The 21,797-nt window shown below is 47.6% G+C and overlaps 1 protein-coding gene across 2 annotated transcripts; it reads right to left on the bottom strand.

The window, feature by feature from the left end:
* Window positions 1-6,433: 6,433 nt before the first annotated feature.
* On the bottom strand, window positions 6,434-20,309 carry WDR13 (WD repeat domain 13). Of its 2 annotated transcripts, none has more exons than XM_075322972.1 (10): window positions 20,216-20,309; window positions 19,857-19,941; window positions 19,548-19,785; window positions 18,404-18,513; window positions 18,209-18,339; window positions 17,796-18,103; window positions 15,895-16,075; window positions 7,261-7,402; window positions 6,861-6,979; window positions 6,434-6,734 (listed from the first exon to the last, which is right to left on the bottom strand). In XM_075322972.1, the coding sequence occupies exons 2-10, from the start codon at window positions 19,895-19,897 to the stop codon at window positions 6,550-6,552; spliced, it is 1,455 nt and encodes a 484-aa protein (XP_075179087.1). In that variant the 5' UTR covers window positions 19,898-19,941; window positions 20,216-20,309; the 3' UTR covers window positions 6,434-6,549. The 2 variants fall into 2 exon arrangements, with proteins under 2 accessions (XP_075179087.1, XP_075179088.1); XM_075322973.1 differs by lacking the exon at window positions 20,216-20,309 and adding an exon at window positions 20,061-20,182.
* Window positions 20,310-21,797: the final 1,488 nt, after the last annotated feature.

The raw sequence follows: 21,797 nt of genomic DNA, 5'->3' as shown, positions 1-21,797 counted from the left end.
GCCCTGCCACTACTTTGGGCACCAGGACAGGGACAGGTTCCAGCCCAGGCTCTGTAGGCCGCAGCTCTTGCTCCGACATTGAAGTCGCCCCAGACTCCCTGGAGCGGGTGAAATAAGCTCCAATATTATTCTGAGGAGCAGGGAGGCGACTTGGGGTTCTGGTCTTGCTCTTTTTGGCAGCAGATTTGCCCATTGTATATGGTAAAGCCGGCGTTATGGGGAATTATACAGAGGAGCTCCAGAAAGCCACGTCCTCACTCAGCCATGTCTAGCTCCACCCCCCCCAGGATTTTTTTTTATTATTAATCACCAACTATGTTCTCAATCAGCCCAAAAGACTCATAAATATCAAAGCTAAATATTTTTGGCAGTTGGAGGGTTTTTTAGATTTGGCTATCTTAGGAGGATCTGTTTGTGCAGGTAACTATTACTGTGCAGAATTATTAGGCAACTTAATAAAAACCAAATCTATTCCCATCTCACTTGTTTATTGTCACCAGGTAAACCAATATAACTACACAAAATTTAGAAATAAACCCCAAAAAAATGAGTGCCCAATATCGCCCCCTTTCTTTCTGATGACACTCAGCAGCCTCCATCCATAGATTCTGTCATTGCTTGATCTGTTTACGATCCACATTGCGTGCAGCAGCCGCCACAGCCTCCAGACACTGCTCCCAGAGGTGGACTGTATTCCCTCCCTGTAGATCTCACATTTTATGAGGGACCACGGGTTCTCTTTGGGGTTCAGATCAGGGGAACAGGGGGGCCATGTCATTATTTTTTCATCTCTTAGACCTTTACTGGCCAGCCATGCTGTGGAGTAGTTGGATGCATGTGATGGAGCATTGTCCCGCATGAAAATCATGTGTTTCTTGAACGATACCGACTTCTTCCTGTACCACTGCTTGAAGAAGTTGTCTTCCAGAAACTGGCAGTAGGTCTGGGAGTTGAGCTTCACTCCATCCTCAACCCGAAAAGGTCCCACAAGTTGATCTTTGATGATCCCAGCCCACACCAGTGCCCACCTCCACCTTGCCGGCGTCTGAGTCGGAGTGGAGCTCTCTGCCCTTTACTGATCCAGCCTCTGGCCCATCCATCTGCCCATCAAGAGTCACTCTCATTTCATCAGTCCAGAAAACCTGAGAAAAATCAGTCTTAAGATATCTCTTGGCCCAGTCTTGAGGTTTTATCTTATGTTTCTTGGTCAGAGGTGGTGGTTTTTCAGCCTTCCTTACCTTGGCCTGTCCCTGAGTATGGCACACCTTGTGCTTATTGATACTCCAACGTTGCAGCTCTGAAATAGGCCAAACTGGTGGCAAATGGCATCTTGGCAGCTTCACGCTTGATTTTCTTCAAATCATGGACAGTTATTTTGCGCCTTTTTTGCCCAACACGCTTCTTGCGTCCCTGTTGGCTATTTGCCATGAAACGCTTGATTGTTCGGTGATCACGCTTCAAAAGTTTGACAATTTCAAGACTCCTGCATCCCTCTGCAAGACATCTCACAATATGGACTTTTCAGAGCCCGTCACATCTCTCTTCTGACCCATTCTGCCAAAGGAAAGGAAGTTGCCTAATAATTAAGCACACTTTATATCGGGTGTTGATGTCATTACACCGCACCCCTCCTCATTACAGAGATGCACATCACCGGATTTACTTAATTGGTAGTTGGCTCTCAGCCTATACAGCTTAGAGTAGGACGACGTGTATAAAAAGTATCATGGGATCAAATAATCATTTGCCTAATAATTCTGCACAGTGTAGGGGTAATGCTATAATAGCCAGAATTTCATTTTATCTGATACTAGTGACATGACCATAAGGACGTGTTTGGGTGTAGGTCCGGATGCTGAAAACCTCAATGATCCCCTAAAATAAAGCATTTAGTTAAAGGAGTTGTCCACTACTAGGACAACCCCTTCTGATTGCACTTTCCCCCAGGTAAAATAATAAAGCCTATACTCTCCTCCCGTATCGGCGCCCTCCCAGTATCCCCATGGGGTTGTGACTAGTGTTGAGCGGATCCGAACTGTAAAAATCCGGATCCGCGCGGTTTCAGCGTCCGATCCGGATCCGACCCGGACGCGGGAATTCGGCTGTACGATCCGGATCCGGGTTTTATTTTCCCCTCCCCTTTCCTCTCCTCCCCTCCCCCACATACATGGATTCCGGATCGAATCCGGACTTCTTTTCCAACCCGCGACGGATCCGCCGGACCCAGATTATTAGAAGTCCGCTCAACTCTAGTTGTCACATCAAGTGAGCAGTGCCGGATTCCTTAATCAACAGGAAGTGAGCGCAGCTACAGCACTCACTTCCTGTGGTTTGGTCCGAAGGCGGGGAGACAGAAGCTGAATGGACGCAAGACTCACGTGACTTCACAACCGCACGGGGACGCTGGTACAGGAGGTGAGTATAGGCTTCATTTTACCAGGGGGGGAAACATGGACTCAAAAGGGGTTGTCCTAGTAGTGGACCATCCCTTGAAATGCTTCTACAAAACAATAAAAATTCTAGGTGCCTGAAGCCACCACTAGGGGGTGCTACCTGTACACAGATTTATTTATTCCAATGTAGAAGCAATCCTGATTGGTGGGTGCATAAATCTACAACCCCTGGCAAAAATGATGGACTCACCTGCCCTGAGGCTGTTCATCACACCCATGGCATAAAAATAGTCATTTCAAATGGCAACTTTCTGGCTTTAACCCCTTCAACCCCCGGGCATTTTGTGTTTTTTTCCGTTTTTTTGTTTGTTTTTTTGCTCCCCTTCTTCAGAGAGCCGTAACTTTATTTTTCCGTCAATCTTGCCATATGAGGGCTTGTTTTTTGTGGGACGAGTTGTACTTTTAAATGAAACCATAAGTTTTACCATATAGTATACTGGAAAATAACAAAAAAATTCCAAGTGCGGAAAAATTGCAAAAAAAGTGTGATCGCACAATAGTTTTTGAGATATTTTATTCACCGTGTTCACTATATGGTAAAACTGATGTGTCATTGTGATGCCTCAGGTCAGTGCGAGTTTGTAGACACCAAACATGAGTAGGTTTACTTGTATTTAAAGGGTTAAAAAAGTTCACAAGCTTGTCAAAAAAAAGTGGCGCACGTTTTGCGCCATTTTCCAAAACCTGTAGCGTTCTCATTTTTCGGGATCTGAGGCTTAGTGATGGCTTACTTTTTGCGTCTCGAGCTGACATTTTTAACTTCTTTTTGCGCAGAATCTACGTTTTGATCGCGTGTTATTGCATTTTGCGCAAAATTTGCGGCGACCAAAAAAAAATGTAATTTTGGCGTTTGGAATTTTTTTGCCGCTACGCCGTTTACTGATCAGATTAATTGATTTTATATTTTGATAGATCGGGCATTTTTGAACGCGGCGATACCAAATGTGTGTATTATTATTTTAACTCTTTAATTTTCAATGGGGTGAAAGGGGGGTGATTTGAACTTTTGGGTTATTTTATAATTTTTTTTTTTTTTTAACTAGTCCCCCTAGGGGGCTACAGCGATCAGCAATTCGATCGCTCTTCCATATCTGCAGATCACAGCTACAGAGCTGAGATCTGCAGATATGGTGCTTTACTCTCAATGCTGGCACTATGCCGGCACTGAGAGAAAGTGACTCATGTTAGCTACAGGCGTCATCACATGACCCTGTGCTACCATGGCAACCACTGGAAGTCACGTGATCATGTCACGTGACTTCCGATGGGGGCGGGGTAAGTGACTGTCATGGCGGCGCGCATATACATCACGCTGCCAGATTTTGGCAACGAGATGTAAGGGGTTAATGGCCGCGGGTGGAAGCGATTCCACCCGCGGCTAGCAGGCACATGTCAGCTGTTGATAACAGCTGATATGTGCGCGGATCGCCGCCGCCTGCCCGCGGCAGGGGGAGGGGATTAACTGCACACGATCCATGACATACCCAGTACATCATGGGTCGTTAAGGGGTTAAGAAACACAAAAAAAAAAAAATCCTGAAAACATAATGTGCAGCCAGTAACTGTTAGTTTTCAAGGCCGATCAGGGGAAAAAATTATGGAATCATGACAAAAACAAAAGAACCCTCCTGTAATACATCACTAGTATTTTGTTGCACCACCTCTGGCTTTTATAACAGCTCGCAGTCTCTGAGGCATGGACTTAATGAGTGACACACAGTATCTTCATCAATCTGGCTCCAACTTTCTCTGATTGTTGTGGCCAGATCAGCTTTGCAGGTTGGAGTCTTGTCATGGACCATTTTCTTTAACTTCCACCAAAGATTTTCTGTAGTATTGAGATCCGGACGATTTGCAGGCCATGACATTGACCTTATGTGTCTTCTTTCAAGGAATGTTTTCACAGTTTTTGCTCTATGGCAGGATGCATTATCATCTTGATAAATGATTTCATCATCCCCAAACATCCTTTCAATTGATGCGATAAGAAAAGTGTCCAAAATTTCAATGTAAACTTGGGCATTTATTGAAGATGTAATGACAGCCATCTCCCCAGTGCCTTTATCTGACATGCAGCCCCATATCATCAATGACTGTGGAAATTTACATGTTCTCTTCAGGCAGTCATCTTTCTATTGTTTAGCTTTTCTGTATTTAAATCCCCTTTCCTTTAGGCGGTTTCTTACAGTTCGGTCACACACATTGACTCCAGTTTCCTCCCATTCGTTCCTCATTTTATTTTGTTGTGCATTTCCTGTTTTGGAGACATATTGCTTTAAGTTTCCTGTCTTGACGCTTTGATGTCTTCCTTAGTCTACCAGTATGTTTGCCCTTAACAACCTTCCCATGTTGTTTGTATTTGGTCCAGATTTTAGACACAGCTGACTGTGAACAACCAACATCTTTTGCAACATTGCGTGATGATTTACCCTCTTTTAAGAGTTTGATAATCCTCTCCTTTGTTTCAATTGACATCTCTCGTGTTGGAGCCATGATTCATGTCAGTCCACTTGGTGCAACAGCTCTCCGAGGTGTGATCACTCTTTTTTTTAGATGCAGACGAACGAGCAGATCTTATTTGATACAGGTGTGTGTTTTGGGAATGAAAATTTACAGGGTGATTCCATAATATTTTCTTGATAATTGAGTGATTCCATATTTTTTTTCGTTTGGTCTTGAAAAGTAACAGTTACTGGCTGCACATTCTGTTTTCAGGATTTTTTTTCACTGTTTCTTAAAGGGAACCTGTCACCTAGGTCAGAACGCATATTCTATCAGCAGACGCCTGTGTGCCCTAATTACACCTCCCTACCCATCCCTGTGCTGTAAAATTGTATAATATGAAAGTAAAACGTTTTATTACCTTCATATTTCGTATGTAAATAGCAGGGAATGTGGTCACAGGGGCGGCGCCTTGCCCTGTGGACGTCTGCATATTTCTGTGGTATCACGCCCCTGTGGGCGTGATACCATGGACAGATGTCCCCGTCTCTCATTCTATCCTGCGCGCATTGCAGCAGGTTTCTTTTCCGGGTGTTCAATCGCCGGCTTCAGACGCGCACTGCGCATGCGCAGTGTGCGTCTGAAACTGACAAGGAGAACCCGGAAGAGAAGCCTGCTGCAATGCTCGCAGGATAGAATGAGAGACGGGGACGTCGCTCCATGGTATCACGCCCACAGGGGCGTGATACCACGGAAATATGCAGACGTCCACAGGGCAAGGCGCCGCCCCTGTGACCACATTCCCTGCTATTTACATACGAAATATGAAGGTAATAAAACGTTTTACTTTCATATTATACAATTTTACAGCACAGGGATGGGTAGGGAGGTGTAATTGGGGCACACATCCGTCTGATGATAGGTCAGAACATATTCTAGGTGACAGGTTCCCTTTAAAGCCAGAAAGTTGACATTTGAAATGACTTTAGTTTTGTGCCGTCTGTGATCTGTTTTTTTTTTTTTGTACAAAAGTAAAACTACTGAATGAACACTTAGAGCCAGGAGAGGCCATCATTTTTGCCAGGGGATTGTACGTCTGTTCATGGGGAATTTGAGCCAAAAGCAGCATCGACAGCCCCTATGGAGCCTTAAACCGACATAAGAGAGGGTCGTTGTAAAAAAAACGGGACTTGGAGCCTTGTGCGCATAACTCTCGCATCACATCACCCGTCACGGCCTGACACTCTTAATAGGAGCGGGTCAGCTGCATAGAAATACATGCAGCTTACCTGCTCCTGGCAGGAGAGGCTGCGGCCATGCCAGGAAATGCGATGCGAGACTCATAAGTGTGACTCCAGCCTAATTTTATTTTTAACATTAGTAAAAAAAAAAACAAGACCATAACAACAATCTGTCATAACCGCTAAAAGTTCCCATAGCATTCAGCTGAAAAGGACACTTATGGGATTGACATGGCTCCGCCCTACTGTCCTTTTCAGCTGGATGCCAACAATATATACAAATACTATCATCAGATCTGGGTTCTTTAGTGTTTTATTATTCTATAGGACACGTACGGAAAATATAAATAAGAGTTGATGGAAGGAGGCGGGACATTGCACATGGTGGTTCGGGGGCTGGAGGGGACGCGGATTCACTTCTGCTCTCTTCTCCAGATGATAACCATCCCTTTGGCATCACTGGAGGCCAGGAGACTTTCGTCACAGTTGAAGCTGACCCCTAGAACAGCGGCGCTGTGACCTTGCAGCTTGTTCACGATGGCCTTGGTGGCCCGTTCCACGTCAAAAAAGTAAACGCACATATCTTCACTGCCGGTCACTACAGAGGGGAAAGAATACGACATTCAAGTCACTAAGAACGGAGCGCAATATTACCCAAAATCTGGGCTGGGGAGATAGGAGATTATAAGGACAGTAAGAGTCCTCGTAGGACACATATACGCACCGACACAGGCTCCCTGCCGGAAGGACATGAGCGGACAGAAGATACTTCCGATGGCGTGACTGGTCTGCTGGATCTGAAACGTTCTCTTCAGCTGCAACGTTCCCTCATTGTCCACAACCCTAGGAATGGAGAACGTCACCGTCAGTCGGACAGGTCACAACCGTATTACACATGAAGCAGAGCTGGATTTGTCATTTGCTGCCGATACCATTCGTTCTCTGCACGGATGCATTCAGTGCCCTGGTGTCCAAAGTTTAGTAAGTAAGTGGACACATTTATGGAACGTCCGGTGGATATGTCAATGTGCTAAGGCTAAGAAGGTTTCGATTGACAGACAGCAGAGATCTTATGAAGGGGGAGACATTGAATCACACTATGCAGAACGATGGTTCATATCTACCTGTACAGCAGCAGCTTATTGATACAGGCGTTCACTAATAAAGAGGGGTCCCGGGCCTCGCGGCTGATCCATGACCGGGCGGAGATGCTGCTGATGGCGCTGCCTTCGGACACCACCAGGCGCTTGGCTTTGGTCAGTTTACCTTTAGGATATAAGGATAGGCCACAGTTAGGATGATGCAGGTTAGGCCGCTTTCACACATCCGGTTTTTCCCGTCATGCACAATCCGGCGCTTTACAGAAAAAACGGATCCGGCGTCTGCTGCAGCCGTATCCGTTCTTTTTTCTCATAGACTTGCATTAGTGTTGGATCGTGCCGCATGGAGCTGCGTTCTATCCGGTAAAATTTGCTTGTCCGGCGGCCAGAAAGAACGCAGAATGAAACGTTCTTTGTCCCCGACAAGAAAACCGCATCGTGCCGGACTCGGCACCATCTGGCGTGTTTTACAATAAAAGTCTATGGAGGCCGGATCCGCCTTAAAGGGAACCTGTCAGCAGAAATTTTGCAATAAACCTAAAAGATTCCCCCTCTGCAGCTCCTGGGCTGCATTCTGGAAAGGTTCCTGTTGTTATTGTGCCCCCTTTGAGACCAAAATAAAGACTTTATAAAATCTTACCTTTTTGTATGCAAATTTTTTTTTTTTATGGTCACGGGGGCGGGCTCTCTTGCGTCCGTTAGTCGCCTTCCTGCTGCTTTACACCATCACCCATCGCTCATTTCCATAGCTGATAACGCCGCCCAGTGCTCCCGAGGGCTCGCGCATGCGCCGTGCCACTCTCACGGGAGTGAGCATTGTGCAGTGTGACCGCTGGTGACGTGATTGCGCAGGCGTGAGATTATGGGCGGCGCTGTGATTGTCATCAGCAAGTACCCGCCCATAATCACTCTGCCTCCACCGTTCTGCTGCTCCTGCTCCAGGGAAAGATGGGTAACAGGTGACGTGGGTTCATCTGGCCAGCGCTTGCGCAAAACGGTGGAGGCAGAGGGAAAAGCGCGGGCATGAGATTATGGGCAAGTAGTTGCTGATGACAATCACAGCGCCGCCAATTCATGCCTGCGCAATCACGTCACCAGCGGTCACACTGTGCACAGTGCTCAGTCCCGCGAGAGTGGCACAGCGCATGCGCAAGACCTCGGGAGCACTGGGCGGCGTCCTCAGTTATGGAAATGAGCGATGGGGGACAGCGTAAAGCGGCAGGAGGGCGACTAACGGACGCAAGACAGCCCGCCCCCATGTACAAAAAAATAAATAAATAAAAAAAAAAAAATTTGCATACAAAAAAAAGGTAAGACGACTTCCGGTTCCTGTCCTGGCTGAGGTGGAAGCTTAGAGGAGAATCTCCTGCCACCCCTCACAGAAACCGACTAAAAACAGACCCCCCCGGACGAGCCACCAAACAGAGAGCAGCACAGGAGGTTACCTAAAGCAGCCAGCTATGGAAAGGTACCTCCTGAGAAGCTCTGGGAGCGGTGAGTCAGCCTGGAGAAGCTTTGATATGGACAGGGGAGAAGATAAGATAATGGCGCCGAGCCTGATGGGGGAGGAGCCTGAACGCATGGTGAGAGACTCAGAAAAGCAAACACAGAGCTGGAAGGGGAGAGATAAGGGAGATATGAGCGAGGAGTCACAGGAGGACACAGCAGGAGAGAGGTGGATGCAGGGGACTGATGACTGTGGATCGCAATGGGAGGATGAAGGGGATATGGAGGCAGAGGGGAGAGAAGATGCAGACAAAGCAGGGCAGCTCAGAGACACAGCAGTGTTGGAGGATGAAACTGACAAACAGCACAGGGAGATTAATCCCACTCAGACTCACAGGAAGTCAAATGCAAGAATTCATAGTACCCCTTCCAAAGGAAACAAAAAACAGCTTACTACACCAACATCACAAGCCTGCAAGCTATTGGGGGATGGAGGTGGTGGCCCAGTCCAGACAAAGAGAACTAAGAAAACAGCACCACCTGCAGGCCAAGACAAGTACACACAAAAGCTTAATGTGGACTATAAAAAACTGGCTGAAGAAGTGACATCACACTTGTCAAAAGAGGTTAAAGTGGCTATTGAGGCAGCCATACAAACATCATTAGCTAATATGCAAAAACAGATAAATGCCCATGCCTCTAGACTGGCAGAATCAGAGCAGAGAATATCTGACTCCGAGGAGACAATACTGGCTATGCAAGCACAAATAGCAGCTCTAGCAAAATCTAATGAATACTTGAAGGATAAAGCGGACGATTTGGAAAACAGATCGAGACGAAACAACCTACGTATAGTCGGGTTGCCAGAGTCTGTGTCGATTGGACAGTTGGATAATATATGCGAGTTGGAGCTACCGCAGGCCCTGGGCATAAAGGCGAAATTCAGAGTTGAAAGAGCCCACAGAGTGGGTCCACTGAGACACCAGGAGGCGAATAAGGGAGAGGGCCACAACTCAAACAAGAATACCCCGATAAGAGCCAGGCAGGTGATTGTCAAGTACCTTGATTATAAGCATAAGGAGGAAATATTGAGGGCTTTTAGAGAACGAAAGCGTCCACTACAATATCAAGGCAACAGACTGCTAATTTTTGGGGATTATTCAGCGGAAGTATCCAGAAGGAGAAAAGAATTTACCAAAATTTGCTCATTTCTGTACAACAAAAAAGTAAAGTGCCAGCTATTATACCCTGCTACACTGAAAGTTAGAAACCCCAATGGCTCGTTTGTATACTACAAGGACTACAAAGAAGCAGAAAACATTCTCATGGCAGAGCTCAACAAGACTAGGTCAGAAAGGCAAGAAAAAGGACCTAGTGGAGAAGGGAATAATAGAAGAGGATCCCCCACAAGCTCAGGAAGAGATGTGGGACGTCTTGGGGGACAAAAGCAAGTCGAGACCAGGGAGGAAAGGAGGCCAAGCCCGGGTCGACAGCATAATTCTCGCCTGGAACACAGGAACCAACCCTTGGAGAGAAACCATGATACCTGAACTGGAACTCGCTCATTGTTTTTCCTTTTTTTGCCTGTTTTTTTTTTTTTTTTTCTCTTCCCAAACAGGGAGAGGCGTTGAGGAGGATGCATTATGGAGAGAGGGTTGGGGAGGTGAGAGGAGGAGGGGGAAGGGAGAAAAGAGAGGAAAACATCCCAAAGTCTGGGTCCTCTTCCCCCCCTCTCTTTTTTTTTTTTTTGTTCTTCTTCTTTCTTTCTCCATCTTCTCTCCCCTTGGTCTTTTTTTTCTTTTTCTCCTTTGTCCAGGAACATCATCCAAATTCAAATGAAGTGGGCCTGTTCTGGGCGGACTGATGGCTACCTGGAGTCAGAGATAAGTAGGACTGGAGAATCTTGCTGAGGTTTTGACATACTGTGCTAATTTTTGCATAATTTTCAAAGGCTTATTCAAGTTAGTCCGGGGATAGAACATATATTTTTTGGGGGGTGATTAGGGAGCTACATATTTTGGCTAGGAATAGGGGAGCTCACCAACGTGGCGGGAAGCGCCGTGGATTTCTCGGAAGGGAAAATATGTTTTACAGTTACATGCTTTTTGTTGTATTTGTTATATTTGCAAGGTGGGGAAAGGGAGTGTCGATTTTGTGGTACCAACTGTGATTCTAGTGTCGAACATCTCGTCTTCCTTGATGCGGGGGCCCATAGGGGAGGGAGTAGTAAAAGCAGAATACACAGGTAAACATGATACAGATAACTACGTGGAATGTTAAAGGGCTGAGATCACCTAACAAACGAGCAATGATATTGAGACATCTGAAAAGACTAAAGACAGACATTGCCTTATTACAGGAAACCCACTTGGGGGGGGGGGGGAGGACTTTTTCCGCATGAAGAAACATTGGGTGGGCACCGTTTACGGGGCAGCGGCACAAGGTAGAAAAGCGGGCACTATGATTCTAATAAATAAACAATTCAGTCATGAGGTAGTGGCACATGAGGCAGACGACCATGGAAGGTGGCAGCACTTAACAATCGTTAGTCCAGCGGGTAAACTCAGTATTTATAATGTCTATGGCCCAAATTCACAACAAATCACATTTCATGATGACATAAAGGCCACCATATTAGCAGATGGGGAGGCTAACATTATAGTGGGAGGCGATTTTAACACCGTCCCAGACTCAGCTGAAGATAGGAGGAGGGGCGAGGAAGGGACAGCTAATGTGGGCAGGAGTTTAGACAATAGGGATGTAACATTAGAAGACGTAGGACTGAAAGACATCTGGAGACTAACTCACCCACATGACAGAGAGTATACACACTTCTCTCACCCTCATGATAGCTGGTCACGTATTGATCAGTTCTGGATCTCGCAGGATTTACTGAGTGGAACGCAAGATTGTGTGATAGAGAATATGGTGATCTCTGATCATAGTCCGGTGAGATTGGGCATTAGAGAGAAATTCAGGAGAGGTACAGATATCATATGGAGATTCCCATCGTTCCTTCTCAGGCAAGATAATTTCCATAAGGTGCTACAGGAGTGGTGGGGAGAATTCGCAGAGGACAATAAGGAACATAGAGAGTCCCCAGTGATATTTTGGGAAACGGCAAAAGCGGTCCTAAGGGGCCGTCTGGTGGGGTACGCAGCCATGATCAAACGGAAAACCAATGAGAATTATAATTTCCATAGTGAAGCAGTACGGGTAGCATATACAAATTATGTGACAAATAGATCTCCCATGACAAAAGGCAGATGGCTGGAGGCAAAAGAGGGATTTGACGAATGGGCCAAAAAAAAGGAACAACTATTCTGGTCGCACAAGGAGGTTGACTTACATAGGTTTGGCAACAAGGCGGGAAGGATGTTGGCCAATCTGGCAAGGGGCAGCAGAAAGATGACAGTGATCTCTAAACTGAAAACAAAGGGGGGAGAGGTGACTACGGATCCTAAGGACATTAATAAACTGTTGGGAGATTACTATAGAAAACTATATGGGTCAGGGAATAACGACATGACTGATGAGGCAGAGTGGCTAAGACAAGCCCAAATGCCTAGCTTGACGGAGGAAGATTTGAGTGCCTTAAACGCAGATATCACAGTAGAGGAGGTGACGAGAACAATTGGGGAGCTTAACACCAACAAGGCACCGGGACCTGACGGTTTCAATAGTGAATTCTATAAGGCTCTGAAGGATCTGATCTCGCCGGATCTAACCTCAGTCTTTAATGCTTTCCTGGGAGGGGCGGAAATAACCAAAAATTCCAACATAGCATATATTAAATTACTCCCCAAGGGAACCAAGGACCTGGATGATCCCTCTAGTTATAGACCTATATCGCTCATAAATCAGGATTTAAAAATTATGTCCAAGATCATGGCTAATAGACTGGCCGAGATCTTACCTAGGATCATTACGAATCACCAGGTGGGGTTTATTAAGGGGAGAAATGCCGTTACCAATATCCGAAAGACAATTCTAGTGGCAGACGCGGTTAGACTGGGTCTCACTGAGGGAGGGGCTAGACCTGCCCTAGTTACACTTGACGCAGAAAAAGCGTTTGATAATGTAAATTGGGGGTGGTTAGACAGGGTAATGGAGGCCATAGGGATTGTAGGCAAGATGAGACTTTACATTAGAAACCTTTATGCCAACTCGGGAGCTAGGGTACACACTCCGGGCTTTCTATCAGACGTGTTCCCTTTGATGAAGGGAACAAGACAGGGCTGCCCATTATCTCCTCTTTTATTCAACCTGGCAATCGAGCCGTTGTCAAGAATACTACAGGGACAAAATAGCTTTAAAGGAATCAAGATAAGGGGTTCAGAAGTAAAGACAGCGCTTTTTGCTGATGACATCATACTTTATATGGGGGACCCCGGTGCGGATTTGCCACAGACTCTTGCCTTGATTGAAAAATTTGGCTCATTCTCCGGTTTCAAACTGAACAAAAAAAAATGCGAGATCATGTTCCTAAAGGGGCATCATGGGACAATGGGGGGACAAATAAGGGATGGCTGTCTATGTGGAATTCCTATAGCACAATCTTCAATTAAATACCTGGGAGTGCATATAGGAAGATCGGTGGAAACAATCTATAACTTGAATTATGGACCGCTAATCAGGAAAATTATAGTTCAATTAAAGGGATGGAAAGGTCTGCCACTTCCATTACTGGCAAGATGTCACCTGATAAAAATGATGAGCTTTCCTAGGCTGCTGTATCCCTTCCAGACAATCCCGCTATTGCTAAAACTAAAGGATGTGAATAAGCTCAACTCCGCGTATACAGAATTTCTGTGGAGGGGAAGGAAACCCAGAATAAAGCTGCGTACGCTGATGAAGTCAGCAGAGGAGGGAGGTCTAAACTTTCCAGATGTCCAAGGGTATAATCTTGTATGTATCATGAGGCATGTAATTGATTGGGTGAGAGGAACGAGTAGGCACTCAGATCATGCGATGGAAACTAAATATGCGTCACCGTGGGATCTGACGTCCATTCTGCACTCCCCACTATCCAGGGTTGAAGGGCACATAAGGAACTCAATTATATTCCGAGACACCATGCTAACATGGAAGTCGGTAAGGAAAAAACTGGGGCTCTCATGGAAAGTGTCCAAGTACTTGAACCCCTGGGCATTCCCAAATTTTCCCCTGGGACGAGAAAACAAGCTATTTACTAGATGGAAAGAGAGGGGAGTCAGGAGAATGATAGATGTTATGAATGTGGAGGACAGGAGGTGGATGACAGGTCGGGAAGTGCTGGATAAGTACAACCTTAATAGCTCACATGTCATCCAGTATGAACAATTGAAACATGGAATAATAGGAGACCTTGTTGTGGTTGGAAGAGAGTTGAACAGAAGTTCGATTGATGAGTTACTGGAATGTGATGTAACAAGTATAAATGTCTCTAAAATATATCGATCGCTAAGGGGGGTGCTTATCTCACGGGAGGATAGTCGGACTTTAAAAGCGTGGGGGAAACAATTGGGAAGGGAAGAAGTGGTGGATGATATACTGAGAGGATGGGTACAAGTGCGGAAACATATTACCAATGAGAGATGGAGAGACACTCAATTCAGAATTCTACATAGGGCCATTATAGGTTTCAACATACCAGGTAGGGATAGGTGGTGTCCTAAGTGTCAAAAAGAAAAAACGGATATGCTGCATGGGCTATGGGAATGTGAGACAATCGCTAGGTTCTGGAACCAAGTCAGACTATTTGCCCAGTCAACATGGGGAATTTTCAGCAAACTAGACTTAATGGTGTGGATTTTCCACTCCTTTGAGGGAGGAGTAGGAGGAGGACCGAGCACGCAGGAAAAGAGGAAATACGCAATAATGCATGACATAGCCATGATAGCTAAGCGTTGCATCTTAAAACACTGGATTCAAAGGGAGGGCCCATCCATAAAGGAGGTTGTGGGCGAACTACACAACCTTCTGAAGTGGGAAAAACTAGAAGCGGAGAGGGATAAAGATGGGTTGACAGCCAAGTTTTTTGTGAGATGGAGACATTTTATTGAAAGCCAATTCACACAGGGAGAAATAATTAACCTGATGGCACCTTTTGTTCACTCGGAGTGGTATATCCTGAGCGATATCCAGGACAGCCTGGGTAAACTGAGAATCACCTAGGAGGGGGCTCTGGCGGGAGGGGGAGACGAGACGGTTGGGAATACCAAGACACGCTAGCAAAATTGAAATCATTCAGGGACGACACAGAGATTTAACGAATTGTATTGCATATGTTATATTATATTTCATTACCTCTGTTTTGGTTTAATGTTAATGTATACTATCTTAAATCGAACAGCAACATGGAACTCCAAATTGGGGTATCACCCACCTCTATGTCACATTTTGTCAGACGAATGTTCTTTTTTTGCAATGATACTTGTCATGTTTTTACAAATTTGAAAAATCAATAAAAAACGTTTTGGAAAAAAAAAAAAAAAAAAGGTAAGACTTTATAAAGTCTTTATTTTGGCCTCAAAGGGGGCACAACAACAACAGGAACCTTTCTAGAATGCAGCCCAGGAGCTGCAGAGGGGGAATCTTTTAGGTTTATTGCAAAATTTCTGCTCACAGGTTCCCTTTAATGCGGCATACAACGCATTCCAGTGATTGATTCCGTTTTTTGCTACTGAGCATGCTCAGTAGCACAATGGATCCGTCAAAATACTGATGCGACTGATTCGTTTTTTCGCCTTCTCCGTTGCATCAGTTTTTACACCGGATGTGTGAAAGTAGCCTTGTGAAGGCCTATTCATATACATCTGCGCAGTTCTGATTTGAAATCCAACTCCGTGACCCTGAGAGAGACCCGGAGGTCTCCCCCAACAGCCTTACAGGAAGGTTTCCTAAATCCAGAGGGGTCAAGCATATTGAACTTCAGTCTGAGCCCCCCCCCACATCATCGGGGTACGCCATAACCTGGAGCAAAAAATAATCACATGACGCTGGTGCAGCCTCCTACTGAGCATTGCTTTTGCCTCTTCTAATTAGTAAATCTCGTGGCACCAGTACATGGCCACCGGTACTGCTGGACTTGTTGATATCAGGCAATAATAGATTGTATTGAATGGTGCAGGAGATGGGATAAAGAGGCTTATGGTCCAAAAATATCCGTAGACGCCGGGTATTCGCCATGCGGGTGAAGAGCCCAATGGTGACTGCTCGGATCACACTCACCTGTGGCCATATCAAAGAGGAATGAGAAGATGCTCCCACGGTCGTCACCGGCCCACAGGATGCGCCCGGCGGAGTCAAAGGACAAGGAGAGGACGCGGCCGGTGAGCTTACTGCTGCCGCCCTTCACCTTCTTCCCAGTGGAGATGTTCACCACGTGGATGTTGTGTTTGCTGTTACCAACCTAGAAAACAATCAACACCAGTGCTAGACTTCACACCAGACGCCCCAATGCCGTGGCCTCTATGTACAGTGTGCATTGCAAAAGTATTCGCCCCCCCCTTTGATTTTTTTCAATTTTTTCCCACATTTCAGGCTTTAAACATAAAGATAAAAAAAAAAAAATAAATTTTATGGTGAAGAATCAACAAGTGACACAATTGTGAAGTTGAACGAAATTTATTATTTTAAACTTTTGTAAAAAATAAATAATTGAAAATTGGGGCGTGCAATATTATTCATCCCCTTTACTTTCAGTGCAGCAAACTCTCTCCAGAAGTTGATTGAGGATCTCTGAATGATCCAATGTGGTCCTAAATGACTGATGATGATAAATATAAGCCCCTGTGTGTAATCAAGTCTCCGTATAATGCCCCTGCTCTGTGATAGTCTCAGGGTTCTGTGTAAAGCGCAGAGAGCATCATGAAGACCAAGGAACACAACAGGCAGGTCTATGATACTGTTGTGGAGAAGTTTAAAGCCGGATTTGGTTACAAAAAGATTTCCACAACTTTAAACATCCCAAGGAGCCCTGTGCAAGCGATCATATAGAAATGGAAGGAGCATCATACCACTGCAAATCTACCAAGACCCGGCCGTCCATCCAAACTGTCATCTCACACAAGGAGAAGACTGATCAGAGATGCAGCCAAGAGGCCCATGATCCCTCTGGATGACCTGCAGAGATCTACAGCTGAGGTGGGAGAGTCTGTCCATAGGACAACAATCAGTCGTACACTGCACAAATCTGGCCTTTATGGAAGAGTGGCAAGAAGAAAGCCATTTCTCAAAGATATCCATAAAAAAAAAAAAATGTTGTTTAAAGTTTGCCACAAGCCGCCGGGAGACACCAAACATGTGGAGGAAGGTGCTCTGCTCAGATGAAACCAAAAATCACACTATTTGGGCACAATGCCAAACAATATGTAATACCAACACAGCTCATCACCCTGAACACACCATCCCCACTGTCAAACATGGTGGAGGCAACATCATGGTTTGGGCCTGCTTTGCTTTAGCAGGGACAGGAAACATGGGTAAAATTGATGGGAAGATGGATGGAGCCAAATACAGAACCATTCTTGAAGAAAACCTGTTGGAGTCTGCAAAAGACCTGAGACTGGGACGGAGATTTGTCTTCCAACAAGACAATGATCCCAAACATAAAGCAAAATCTACAATGGAATGGTTCACAAATAAACGTATCCAGGTGTTAGAATGGCCAAGTCACAGTCCAGACCTGAACCCAATCGAGAATCTGTGGAAAGAGCTGAAAACTGCTGTTCACAAACGCCTCCATCCAACCTCACTCAGCTCCAGCTGTTTACAAAGGAAGAATGGGCGAGAATTTCACCTCTCCATGTGCAAAACTGATAGACCCATACCCCAAGAGACTGCAGCTGTAATCGCAGCAAAAGGGGGCGCTACAAAGTATTAACTTACAGGGGATGAATAATATTGCACGCCACAATTTACAGTTATTTTTTATATAAGTTTAAAATAAGCAATACATTTCCTTCCTCTTCACAATTGTGTCACTTGTTGTTGATTCTTCCCCCAGAACATTCACATTTTATCTTTATGATTGAAGCCTGAAATGTGGGGAAAGGTTGAAAAATTCAAGGGGGCTGAATACTTTCGCAAGGCACTGTACACGGACCGTTAGTGCACGTGGTCGCACTCACCACGGTCAGATTGTTATTGATGGGCTGGAAGGTGCAGCAGAGCATCTGGGCCGAGTCCGGGTCTGGAATCTGCCGGATGCTGCGGCCATCATGGGTGTTCCAGATGCGCATGCTGCCGTCCAGAGAGGTGGAGACGATGATGTCGTTGGATAAGGACCAGGCAAAGTCGCTGACCGGACCCTTGTGTCCTCGGAGGGTCTGCAGGACGGTGGGAGGGGTGGGCACCAGCTGGCACACAGAGATGGTGCCATCCAGAGAGCAGCAGGCCAGGAGGTGCTTGTCGTCGTTGGCAAATTGGACCTTGGGCACTAGGAGGGCAAAAAAAAGACGAAATGCGAATATCTGACAACCTATATTCCCCGCCCTCACTGCGGGTGTCAGCAGTATAGACCACCTCTAGGGGAGTCACTTACCGGCTTGATCCACGTGTTGGTCGAATATGTGGTACATCCCAGCGAAGGCATAGTTCTCGCTCAGGGTGGTGTCGCCCGCCATCGCCCTGCTGGCCTCGGCCAGGGGTGTGGGCACCACGCTGCCAGGAGCCCTGTGGGTAGAGCACAGTGACGCCATCTGCTGGACCCTGTGACCTCCCCCTAGTCCGCTCTCACCTTTCTTCTTGTGCCACGCGGTTCATCTGTGCCTGCAGCTGGTAGGAGCCTCGGCTTACCGAACGCCGGTGACCTCGCGACCCCTGGGACCGGGGCTCCTCTTCCAAATCCTAAAGGAGGGGGTTAACACAATCAGTCATGGCCGGGTGATGCGGGGGATAACATCTCGGGATGGGTGAGATTCGGTACCCATCCGTCCTGTGGATTTAGTGGGAGAACACGCTCCAACTGGCATCTGCAGTGACCAGAGCTGGCTCCGATCGCTGCTGTCAATCCCTAACAGCGCCGCACTGACTGGTTATCACGGCAGCCAGGGCTCCTCTGAAGGTCCATATTGTCATGTTGGTCCTTTGACTCCCCAAGCCTGTGACCAGACTTCCCACGCAGCCCTATTGGCGCTCACCTCCATGCCATTGATGGGCTTCCCACCCCGCTCTATTGGCGCTCTCCTCCATGCCAGTGACTGGCTTCCCACGCCGCCCTACTGGCGCTCACCTCCATGCCATTGATGGGCTTCCCACGCCGCTCTATTGGCGCTCTCCTCCATGCCAGTGACCGGACTTCCCTTGCCACTCTATTGGCGCTCACCTCCATGCCATTGATGGGCTTCCTACTTGGCCCTACTGGCGCTCACCTCCATGCCAGTGACCGGGCTTCCCTCGCCGCCCTATTGGTGCTCACCTCCATGCCAGTGACCGGGCTTCCCTCGCTGCCCTATTGGTGCTCACCTCCATACCATTGATGGGCTTCCCCCGCCGCCCTACTGGCGCTCACCTCCATGCCATTGATGGGCTTCCACCCGCCGCCCTATTGGTGCTCACCTCCATACCATTGATGGGCTTCCCCCGCCGCCCTATTGGCGCTCACCTCCATGCCATTGATGGGCTTCCACCCGCCGCCCTATTGGTGCTCACCTCCATACCATTGATGGGCTTCCCCCGCCGCCCTACTGGCGCTCACCTCCATGCCATTGATGGGCTTCCCCCGCCGCCCTATTGGCGCTCACCTCCGTGCCATTGATGGGCTTCCCACGCCGCCCTACTGGCGCTCACCTCCATGCCATTGATGGGCTTCCCCCGCCGCCCTATTGGCGCTCACCTCCGTGCCATTGATGGGCTTCCCACGCCGCCCTATTGGTGCTCACCTCCATGCGGTCCAGGGTGGTGCGCGAGCTGCGGATGCTGTTACTGTGGGCCCGGAAGCTGCTCTGCTCGGACAGGGGGCCGTACCGCTGGGCCAGGAGTTGGCTGCGATGCTTCAGGTACTGTCGCCGCAGCTGCGGGTCATAGCCGGCCTTGGCATTCTCCCGGAGGAGCTGGCTGCGTCTCCGGATGTACTGAGTGCGGAACTGCGGGTGCGCGGGGGTGCGGTAGGCGTTGTACCTGCGGAGAGTCACGAGGTCACCATGGCGGGACGCGGACACGCACGCGCACGCTCACAGCGCCCCCTGTACCTTGCGTCAACTGCCAGAACCTGTTGCCAGACGGCAGCCATTCCACGCAGGAGGCCGGTCCCTCAGCTCAGAGGACGGAGAGAACCTGGGGGGCAGAAGAGGCAGATTAGTCACCAAACCCCTAACCTGAGGGTCACCAGAGAGCAGCAGCATCTGTCACCGCTGATCTCCAGAGAAAACAAGGGGTTAACGCCACCCGCGTACATAGATGTGAATGGAGGACACCAGACAGCCTACATGACAGCCCAGCCACCGAGCACTGACTAGAGCAGCGACTGCGCCGCGCACAGGACACAAGCCACTGGTGCAGGGACAGCAGCAGTGACGTAAGCATCAGGGTATATACAAATATACAGAACCTGCTCCGCCGGAAAACCCATCCGCCCTGGCTCCACGGGTGACGTCAGCAGCGCAGTCTGCACCTCCTATTGGTCCGACGGCTGTCAAATGGTCCACCAATCAAGAGCCGTCTTCCTGAGCTTCCACCAATAGCCGTGAGGAGTAGGCGGGATATCGCCAGCAGAACACTAGGGGGCGGATCTGTGGAATGTTTGTGTCGTCACATCGGGGGCCATTTTGTTGTAGCCTCTAGAAGATAGAAGATACTAGTTCTGTAAGCGCTGTAATGTTCGGTTCCAAGCAAGTGACAGACACATCACGGTCACATGTGCTGGTCATTGCCGCTGTAAGGGCCAGTTCATCTACTATTGCCAGTCACACAACCACAAGTATCAGTCATTGCCAAAAGGAATACCAATCATCGGCTCCACAAGTACCAATCATTGCCCCAAGAAATACAAATCATTGCCCCCACCCAAGTATGTCATCACACCTACAAGTACCAGTCATTGTGCCTAGAAATACCAATCATCGCACCTCACAAGTAACAGTCATCGCCCCCACAAGTATCAGTTATTGGCCCCACAAGTACCAGTTATTGGCCCCACAAGTACCAGTTATTGCCCCCACAAGTACCAGTCATCACCCTCACAAGTACCAGTCATCACCCTCACAAGTACCAATCATCGTCCCCACAAGTACCAATCATTGCCCCCACAAGTACCAGTTGTCGCCCCCAAAAAGTACCAGTCATCACCCCCACAAGTATCAGTCATCACCCCCACAAGTATCAGTCATCACCCCCACAAGTATCAGTCATCACTCCCACAAGTACCAGTCATCACCCCCACAAGTACCAGTCATCACCCCCACAAGTACCAGTCATCACCCCCACAAGTATCAGTCATCACCCCCACAAGTACCAGTCATCACTCCCACAAGTATCAGTCATCACCCCCACAAGTATCAGTCATCACCCCCACAAGTATCAGTCATCACCCCCACAAGTATCAGTCATCACCCCCACAAGTACCAGTCATCACCCCCACAAGTATCAGTCATCACCCCCACAAGTATCAGTCATCACCCCCACAAGTATCAGTCATCACCCCCACAAGTATCAGTCATCACCCCCACAAGTATCAGTCATCACCCCCACAAGTATCAGTCATCACCCCCACAAGTACCAGTCATCACCCCCACAAGTATCAGTCATCACCCCCACAAGTATCAGTCATCACCCCCACAAGTATCAGTCATCACCCCCACAAGTATCAGTCATCACCCCCACAAGTATCAGTCATCACCCCCACAAGTATCAGTCATCACCCCCACAAGTATCAGTCATCACCCCCACAAGTATCAGTCATCACCCCCACAAGTACCAGTCATCACCCCCACAAGTACCAGTCATCACCCCCACAAGTATCAGTCATCACCCCCACAAGTATCAGTCATCACCCCCACAAGTACCAGTCATCACGCCCACAACTATCAGTCATCACCCCCACAAATATCAGTTATCACCCCCACAAGTATCAGTCATCACCCCCACAAGTATCAGTTATCACCCCCACAAGTACCAGTCATGGCCCTGAAAAG

Source organism: Anomaloglossus baeobatrachus, chromosome 9 (genome assembly GCF_048569485.1).
Source record: "Anomaloglossus baeobatrachus isolate aAnoBae1 chromosome 9, aAnoBae1.hap1, whole genome shotgun sequence".
NCBI classification, from domain to species: Eukaryota; Metazoa; Chordata; class Amphibia; order Anura; family Aromobatidae; genus Anomaloglossus; species Anomaloglossus baeobatrachus.
Note: the sequence above shows the minus strand (reverse complement) of the source record. Positions and strands in the feature narration are given on the sequence as shown.

Coding starts and splice junctions, on each gene's coding strand:
- WDR13 (XM_075322972.1), bottom strand. CDS start 19,897: ATGGCTGCCGTCTGGCAACAGGTTCTGGCAGTTGACGCAAG. Junction 18,514..19,547: donor CCACCCTGGACCGCATGGAG/GTGAGCACCAAT, acceptor CCCCTCCTTTAG/GATTTGGAAGAGGAGCCCCG. Junction 18,104..18,208: donor CCAACACGTGGATCAAGCCG/GTAAGTGACTCC, acceptor TTGCCCTCCTAG/TGCCCAAGGTCCAATTTGCC.